We start from the raw sequence: 9,801 nt of genomic DNA on the forward strand, positions 1-9,801 counted from the left end.
GGTCTCCAGGATCACACCCTGGGCCCAAGGCAGGCGCCAAACCACTGGGCCACCCAGGCGTCCCAGACATAGGTTTTTTAATATAAAGAAGTTACCTAAAGTTCCTACAGAAGAAATAGGCAAGAATAATCCACCTGAGGTGATCTGTGGTTTAGACAAAACATTAGATTTTGAGTTCACCTTGGGTTAAAAACCTAACTTGATACTCTACTTGCTGGTGCTAGTAGTCAGGTTATCTAACTTTTCTAAGTTGACTCACAGGATAAGGATAACCTTACGGAGTTACTGTGGCTCTCATATACAGCCAAGTCAACTACACAGAGTACGGGTACAATAGATGCTCTATTAAATCCCAAGGAAGCCTAAAGGAATTATTATAGTCAATGAAAGCTAACAGTGTGTTTCTGGACTGAGAGTTTTCCAAGTATTCCTTCTGATGCTTGTTTAATTATCTGTGGGGTTATATGTCCCCATGATCAGCTGAGTCCTGTGAGTTAATATCTGTAATCACATTTCCTGAGGTATTCAGTTGTCAGTATGTGAGAAAGGGAATGGGGAAGGAAAAAGCATCATGATGGAAACCTTGTCCAAGATTTCAGGATGGCTGTGTTTTGTAAAATTTGGTCTGTTCTAAGTTTGTCTCAGTCCCCTGATCCCAATCTAATAAAACATGCCTTTGAGGAAAAGGATACAAGAACAACAGGAAGTATTTAGATGCACTTTATTCAACAGTCAGGCCCACTAGGCATTGTAGTAACCACAGGGTATTTTAGAATCTTGGTTATCAACAAGGCCCAGATTTTTCAACCAAGATAGAGGTTTGTCGTTTCCTGTAGAAGAGATTTAAAAAATCAGCTTAAATTTTGCTGACAAAAAAAAAAATTGACCATAGGAGAAAAACAATGGAAAAACATCAGGTTTATTTAAAGTAGAAAGGTTTCAGATTTATTCCCATTTCCCTGTCTTTCATTCATTTATTCATTCACTTACTCATTAATTCATCAAATATTGACAGACACTATTCCTTACATACATTACAGATACAACAGAAAGGAAAAATGTCTGTCTTTAGAGTTTAAAGATTTACTAAAGGTGGCTTACAGTAAACCTCCAAAATCAATCTCTAATTCATCATTGCGTCTTTTGCTCCTAATATCATTTTCCTAGCCACAAGGTTTCCATCTTAGCTGGTGCCTGGGCTACTTACTACAGAATGTGCTAATTGGCTGATCTTCTGTCTTAGAACTCTGGGGTTTAATATCTGTGAGATCTCACAAAAGGAAATAATATCTATATCCTATCTGATACCTGCTAGCTCTGAGCATCCTCCCATCCAGATAAAAAACTTCTGTGTTCCCCAATACACCACTTTTCCCAAATCAGTTTTCCTTTTGGTCAGCTAAATATTCCTAAATCCTATAATTTTGCCTCATGAGATTGTTTTTCAGAGCTCTCTCTCTCTCTTTTAACCATCCTTTCCTTGAATATACTGGTTTATAAAAATTCTTCTTTTTCTGTTACTTGAGGACATCTGACTTCCATATATCCATGTATGGATTTATCTGGAGCTTGATGATTCTTCATTTTAAGAGTTTTTAATGTTTTGTTGTTCCATAAATATTATCCATGCACAATATTTATGTCTGAGTTGTGTAGCAAACATAGCACAAACATCTAAACACAGCACACAAAATGACCTCCCTTTTACAGCTATGGTATCTTTTTTTTTAAATACTATATTCATTTATTCATGAGAGACATAGAGGGAGAGAGAGAAGCAGAGACACAGGCAGAGGGAGAAGCAGGCTTCATGCTGGGAGCCTGATGTGGGACTCCATCCCCAGTCTCCAAGATCATGCCCTGGTCTGAAGGTGGCCCTAAACCGCTGAGCAACCTGGGTTGCCCTATAGCTATGATATTTAGTATAGAAGACACCATCTCTGTTTAGCTGTTTAAATTCAAATCAGTTAAAGTTATATAATATTAAACATTTAGTTTCTCAGTTGTACTAGCCACATTTTAAGCACTGGTGGCAAGGCTAATAGCTTCCATACTAGACAACACAGATATAGAACGTTTCCATCATTGCAGAAAGTTCTACTAGAAACTGTTGGTCTATAGAACAGAATTGACATAGAGATAGAAAAAAGTCCTTCCTGACTGTATCTGACAAGTACATATTGATCAAGGAGGTACAAATCTTTGTCTACCCATCTCAAAACCTAACAACTAGGATTATAGCTTGGCTCTAGTAACATCTGCAATGTATTTGTTTGGGGCTTTTAATGGGCAGTAGAGAGAAAAATATGGTACACTGCAAGTATTTAACATTAGATAAAAACCACATTTTCTCTCTAGACATTTTTTTAAAAATTAATTTAAAAAATTAATTTATTTGAGAGAGACAGAGAGAGAATAGGGGGAGGGGAAGAGGGAGAGAATCTTCAAGCAGACTCCCCACTTAGCATGAACTGGACTTGGGCTCAGTCCCACAACCCATGAGATCATGACCTGAGCCAAAACCAAGAGTCGGACTCTCAACTCACCTACCTACCCAGGCCTGTTTTCTTATCTGAGAAATATAAGAAGAGAAGTTGTATTTTCTGGCATTCAAATGTTCTTTCCTGGGATGCCTGGGTGGCTCAGTGGTTGAGCCTCTGCCTTCAGCTCAGGGCATGATCCCAGGATGTGGGATGGAGTCCCACATCAGGCTCCCTGCAGGAAGCCTGATATTCCATCTGCCTATGTCTCTGCCTCTCTCTCTCTCTCTCTCTCTCTCTGTGTGTCTCTCATGAATAAAATAAAATAATGTTCTTCCCGTATTTAAATATTTTTGAAAAAAAAACAGAACAAGTAAGCAGGAAGGTGGGTTTTAAAGGCTGAGGGAATGAAGTATCTCAGCTCTATGTTCATATTTTCCCAACATTTCAATCTAAATATTGGGCCTTTTAGCACTTGGAAATTTTCTCAAACTCCAGGCTGTTATATAGCTTTCTCTTCCCCTTGGACGGAAATACGATGTCTGACCTTTATGTCAACAGCATAGGTCATGAGAAAATTAACATGTGTTTTTGAGTTCCTTTTACAAATCTTCAGTGTGGAAATAAATTCACCACAAAGCAGAACACTTAATATTTTGGTTCTCATCTTTATAAATGAAAATGTTACATAAGTATGTTTTTGCTCACCTAATCCATATAATTATTAATTGCATTTTTGAGGGTTTGAGTATATAATAGTCATTACCATCACCAAGCATGATTTTTTTTTGAGATTTTATTTTTTAGTAATCTCTACACCCCACATGTGGCTCAAACTCACAACCTCAAGATCAAGAGTCACATGTTCTAGCAACTGAGCCATCCAGGCACTCCTGTGATTTTTTAAACTGAAAGGTATTTTGGCTATATTAGCTTTTTAAAAATCAGTCTATCAACTGATTTGCTGTAAAAGCATGGATTTTTGTTATACAAGTGATTTTTTTTAAAAGTTGAGAGAATCATTCAACCACTTTCCTCCTCGATTCCACTATCTTTTCCTTAACACATTTATCTTGCATCATGTTATTAATACCTTTCTCCCTTTTGTTCAGATTTTTCTTCTTATTGGAGTGCTTCTCTTTCTCTTTCTTTCTGGCCTAGACAAAGCCTCCAAACTTTTCCAAATCCTAGCAGGTATAATTAGTTGTTTTTAATCGTATGCTCTCAGAGCATTTTGCTCTTATTTCCACTCACCACACTGTATTATCATTGAGTGTAAGCAAATTCAGACTTGAAACATGTTGGACTTCCTTCTGTATCTCACACTTAGTTTGGTATCTGACTTTAAAGCACAGTTGAAAGAGCAAGGATTTGGACCCAGATCTGTCACTTACTGCTGGTTGATCTTGAGCAAGTTATTTAAGTTCAGTCTCAAATTCTTCATGTGTATAATGGGCTTAGTATTTTCTGCCTCAGGGGTTCATGGATATTCAATGCTTTGCCCGATGCTTAGCACAATAAATATTATTTTCTATCACAGTACACACACATAAATACATGCATATCTGTGTAGATAATCATACCAGATATATAATGAGAAAAAGAGATTGAGAATTATTTTTGGAAAGACCAGATGTTTTGTTTCTCTCATGCTAAGATTAATGTTATTGGTTTATTGATTGGAACTTAGAGGGATAAAATATACAAAAACTTGAAGACCACTAACTTAAAATATATTTTAAAGTAAATTCAAGTCTGTACTCACTTATTTTCAAGACATAGCAAGCATTCATTAGCATAGGTAATTCCATCACTCCCGCAGATAGGATTATAGATCTTGTTACATCCGTTCACCTTAAGGTTACAGTTAGCCTAAAAATGGAATTAAACAGAATCATTTTCCATCACTTAACATTCTTTGAGTTTATAGCAAAGGCTCTCAAATGATTTTCACTTCCCTGGAGTTGGTCAGCTTGAAGATGGAAGCAAGGCTGTGACAAAGGGAGTGGTACTGAGTGCCTAAGAGGGAGAATCCTAGGTTTGGAATCAGAATGCCTGATTGCACATAATGCCTCTGCTGTTCACAAGTTGTGAAACATTGGCAAATCTGGTGTCTCTGAGCCTCAGTCACTTCATCTGCACAATGGGAAGGATATTATCACTTCCACACCTATTTCACGGTGGTGGTGTGAGGTCTAAATAAGGTGAGTGAGGTCATGTTCAAGTTTACAATGATGGCAGGTGCTGGTTCCTCTCAAGTCAGCCACACCATGAGCATGTCTTCCTTACTCACTGTGATCCCATCACGTGGCCCTTCTCTTAGTCATGTGACAACACCAGGTGCTTTCTGCCCTGGGAACCCTTACACAGCCTATTTCCTGGACATCGGTAAGAATCTGTAGTTATGGAATGGCTGTCAAAGGCCAGGCACTTTCCTAAGTGCTTTCATGTATTACTCTATTTATTTATTTATTTATTTATTTAGATTTATTTATTTATTTATTTATTTATTTATTTATTTATGAGAGACACACACACACAGAGAGAGAGAGAGAGAGAGAGAGGCAGAGACACAGGCAGAGGGAGAAGCAGGTGCCACGCAGTGAGGCCGATGTGGGACTCGATCCCGGGTCTCCAGTATCACATCCCGGGCCACAGGCAGCGCCAAACCGCAGCACCACCGTGGCTGCCCGTATTACTCTATTTACACTTTACAACTATCCTATGAACTATTTATTATACTCTTCTTCCAATGAAGATACTTAAACACAAAGAGATTAAATCACCCAGAGGCCACATAACGGGTAATTCCAGATCTAGGATTCAAACCCAGTTGGTCTAGGTCCTGAAGTGGCTTTTAACCACTTCAGTCTACTACTTCTACTCACCAGTTATATTTTGCTAACATTCACTTGTCCTTCATGGCTCAAAATATATCTCATTCTGTGATCTAACCAGGCTAGGTTCCAGATGGTACCGGAATTTCTTTATAACCCTTAGCATTAGTGTAATAATTTATTTACTCATGCCCTTTTGGTTTGCCATCTGTCTCATCACTAGATATAAATGAATAGAGGGACATTTCCTCCTCTTGTCTTCAAATTCACTGCAATTTACCTTATAAAAGAAAACTTAGATATAGAATATTTTTGTAGAGGAAGAATCAGTTTATTATTTTCTTTTGCTCGTTATAAATTAGAGCTCCACCTTGGGGATTGGGAGAACTTTATTGCCGACATGGTCAAATTGGCTGTAAGGAGGAAGGACTGCTTGGAGTGAAGTTCAGCAGAATACCATCCTTCCACTCCAAATCCTTGTCCTACCAGATAGTCTCAGAATGTTCAAAATGCCTTCCCGGCAAGCATTGCATGACTGTGTGGAAACTGCCTGTGTGTCAGTGCATTTGTTCTTCAGCAAAAGCTCTGGTGCGGGCACTGCTGTTACTTTGCACACTTAGCAGATTCAATCTTGCTAGTACCACACACCTGTCTTGACTTGAGGTAGAACTGAAATGTCACAGCTTCACTGTGTGTTGAGTGGAACAAACAGTTCTAGCCTGAGAGAGAAAAAAGTACAAAATTGTCTTTACCTGTCTCTGCAGCATGTTATTGGCTCTGGTGTTACCTAGAAAACATAAATCAGACATATGAGGTCAAGAACTAAATGAAAGAAGCCATATCTGCTCTTATTTGCAGTTTTTGGCTTTCATTGAAAACTGTAACTTTTTATTTTCTTTTTTTTTTTAAGATTTTATTTATTTATTCATGAGAGACACAGAGAGAGGCAGAGACATAGGCAGAGGGATAGGCAGGCTCTCTGTAGAAAGCCTGATGCAGGACTCGATCCCCAGTGTGGGGATCACAACCTGAGCCGAAGGCAGACGCTCAACTACTGAGCCACCTAGGCATCCTGACTGTGGCTTTTTCTGCTGGCCTCTTCTCCCCTCCTCCTTCTCCTCTTCCTACTCCCCCTCCCCATCTTCCCCCCCTTCTCTTCCCCTCCTCCTTTTTAAAAGATTTATTTATTTATTTGAGAGAGAGAGAGAGCATGAATAGGGCAAGAGACAGAGGGAGAGGGAGAGAATCCTCAAGCAGACTCCCTGCTGAGCACAGAGCCTGATGCAGGGTGAAATCACGACCTGAGCTGAAATCAAGAGTCAGGCACTCAACCAACTGAGCCACCCAGATGCTCCACTCTACCCCTTCTTATTTCTGTCTTCTCTCAAGGACATCTCACTGGTGTTTAATCATGCCCTACCTGCTGAAGCCTCAAGAAAATGAAGCAGAATTTGATTATGACCAAAGCATCTCAATTGGGCATTTCATGAAAGTTGACATTTGAGTCCTTTATGCTTTTTTCTAAAGCCACCAGTAGCTGTATAATAGTGCTTCTGAATTGGCTTTCTGACATTGAATTGTAATCCAAACTTTGTAACTCTGTGGGAGAGAGGACTGTTTCTGATTCTTTCTTTTGAGGTGAGGTTTTCCTTCTAGTCATTTTGCTCAGTGCAGAGTGGCCAAAAACAAGTTGTATTGGGAAAAGGAGAAAAAGAGAGAAGAGAAAGAAGAAAAAGCAAAAAAAAAAAAAAAAAAAAAAAAAAAAAAAAGAAGGGAAAAAAGAGGAGAAAAAAAAAAAGCAAACAGCAAACAGAAATCAAAAAACAAAAAACAAGGGGGGAGTATCCTCTGATTCTGTATACTGTGAATCCCTCCACTTCCTCTGGAACTTTCCAGTGCTGCTTGGTCAATAATTTGTTTTTCCCCTCTCCGTCTAGCTGGTCTTCTGGGGGAGGGGCCTGTTGTGCTGATTTTCAGGTGTGAGCACTTGGGGGAGCTACTCTGCCCCCTGCCTAGTGCAGGGCTCAGTGGGGGATGTTTTACCCCGTGAGGTCCCTGGAGGAACAACCGCAGTGGCGGGGCCAGCTCTGGAGCCCTGGAGTCAGCGCCCGAAGGAACTCCGGAGCTCTCCGTCTGCAGGGCCTGGAGGCTCCAGGTGGGGCCGCTGATCTGCTCAGCTCGGGGCAGGAGCATCCTCGCTGTCCTGGGCCCTCCTGGTCTCTGCCTGTCCCGGGGGGAGGCCGGATCCTGGGCTGTGTCCCGGCGCCCTGTGCTCCGGTGCCTGCGCTGTTGGATTTGCTCCCGGCCCGCAGCCCCCTCCGCGGAGCCTCTTCCTCCGCCCGAGTCCTTCCGAGCTGCTCCGGGTCCCGCCGTGCGCGCTGCAGCCCTTTAGGGAGCTCGGCCGCGGGGTGTGGTGCTCTCCCCGGGGCGCAGGTGTCTGTTACTGTCCCAAGGAGCCCGAGGGCACCCCCGCCCTCCTGGGGTCCTGCTCCAACTCCCTGCGAGCCCCTTTCCATCTGGGAAATTTGGTGCAGCTCCTGCTTCTCCGGGTCGGGGCTCTCCTGTCCTGGTAGCTCTCACCACGCCCTTAGCCCGGCTCTTCGCGGGGGGCCCCTCCCCCTTGGAGGCCTTTTGTTTCTTTAATTCTTTTTCCCTCCCGTCTTCCTACCTTGATAGAAGCGCAAACTCTTCTCACTGTAGCATTTCAGCTGTTCTCTCTTTAAATCTCAGGCCGAATTCGTAGATTTTCAGGATGATTTGAAGGTTATCTAGGTAATTTGGTGGGGACAGGTGACTTGGGGACCCTACTCTTCTGCCGTCTTGCCCCGCCTCCGACACATTTCTTTGAAAATAGAAGTGATGCACGGAACTGCTTGAAATGTGTCAGGCACAGAGCAGATATCTTCTGAATGCTCACCACCTTCTCACAACTGGCTACTAGACCTTTGATCTCATAATTAGTGATGTGAGAAGTGTCTGTGTCTTTAATTCAATTTATAGATGGAGATGTGGAGAGTTTATATGAAAATTTGTGAAATAGCACTAGCACTAACCTTATCTTGTGACACAAAACTGCAATTATATGTGTCTTCTCTAATAAGTAATGTTAAAAATGGAGCTCTTTTGACATCTCACCATGAGTCCCCAAAGAGTTCTTTCCCTCTGATTACACTGATTATTAGTCCAATTCACATTTCTTGTATTTACAGATAGATACTTAAAATTGCCATGCTACACTCCCTAGAAAATAACAGGTCTTGCTGACATCATGTAGGGGATGGTACTTTTGGATGAGTTCATTGAAGGGAAGAGGAACTAACCTGATAATATCCAAAGGAAGATATGTTGGTGAGAATAATTTTGATATTGACAATTTCTGAGGTGATCAAGGTAAGGAAGTAGCTCTTTGTAGCTAAATTTTATGAGAAGCAGCCAAGTGCTTCTGGGCTTGAAGAAATCCCTTGGAATAGGTCCCTGACCTTACTTCATTTCATTGGGACCAAAAGATCTGTCCAGGACTAGACTTTAAGTCTAGAATGTAATGAGCTCAGTAATGCAACAAGTCAAAAAAGTTTTGCTCATTATCCACCTGGGTGGCTCAGCGGTTGAGTGGTCATGGGATTGAGTCCCACATTGGGCTCCCTGCATGGAGCCCGCTTCTCCCTCTGTCTCTGCCTCTCTCTCTCTCTCTCTCTCTTTTTAAAAGATTTTATTTATTTATTTATGAGAGGGAGAGAGAGAGGCAGAGACATAGGCAAAGGGAGAAGCAGCCTCTCTGCAGGAGTCCATTGTGGGACCCCATCCCGAACCCCGGGATCACGCCCTGAGTCAAAGGCAGATGCTCAACTGTTGAGCCACCCAGGCATCCCATCTGCCTCTCTGTGTGTTTCTCATGAATAAATAAAATCTTAAAAAAAAAAAGGTTCAAATCAGAAAAATATGCAAAGATACCTACCAGATAAGCTCAACAGGGCCAACGCACTGAGAAGAAAGACGCTTGTTACCTTCATAGCTGAAAGTTCTGCTTCCAGAGCTCAGTTGAAAACTATTGAACTAACCACTTCTCTTCAGAACCCTGAGACTGGAAGAGTTATATAGTCAGGGTGGCCACCCAGGCTCCACCTCCTGCCTTGTCATGGATCTTTGGTGACTGATTGACTCTGTAGCATAGCCTGGCCCCATGTTTCGGGAATGTATCTGCATAAGAAAGTGAAAGAAACAGTGCAGGCCTGGAATATTCAAGGCCAAGATTCTGTCAGAAAAGTTCTGGTGGTTGGTTAGTTGGTTCTCCCCCTAACTTCCTCTCTGACTATGGGGAGCCCCAGTGTTCTCATCTATAAGGTGAACTCAAAGATCCCCTGTATTCTGTAGCTCTGGATATATAAACAGGTGTGGATATCCAAAAATCTTGCTCTATCCTTTCTTCTTTTCCTTCTGCTTTGTCAAGGTAGCTGACATAGAGCCTGGTTAGAGTTAGCCTGACA

At 41.7% G+C, this 9,801-nt stretch overlaps 1 protein-coding gene across 1 annotated transcript; it reads right to left on the reverse strand.

Annotated features, from left to right (window-relative positions):
- Window positions 1-707: 707 nt before the first annotated feature.
- Window positions 708-9,402, reverse strand: SPINK1 (serine peptidase inhibitor Kazal type 1). Its single transcript, XM_072825100.1, has 4 exons — window positions 9,273-9,402; window positions 6,070-6,104; window positions 4,246-4,352; window positions 708-830 (listed from the first exon to the last, which is right to left on the reverse strand). Exons 1-4 carry the CDS (start codon window positions 9,325-9,327, stop codon window positions 785-787), a joined length of 243 nt encoding a protein of 80 aa, XP_072681201.1. The 5' UTR covers window positions 9,328-9,402; the 3' UTR covers window positions 708-784.
- Window positions 9,403-9,801: the final 399 nt, after the last annotated feature.

The sequence above is a fragment of the Canis lupus genome, chromosome 5 (assembly GCF_048164855.1).
Source record: "Canis lupus baileyi chromosome 5, mCanLup2.hap1, whole genome shotgun sequence".
In the NCBI taxonomy this organism is placed as follows: domain Eukaryota; kingdom Metazoa; phylum Chordata; class Mammalia; order Carnivora; family Canidae; genus Canis; species Canis lupus.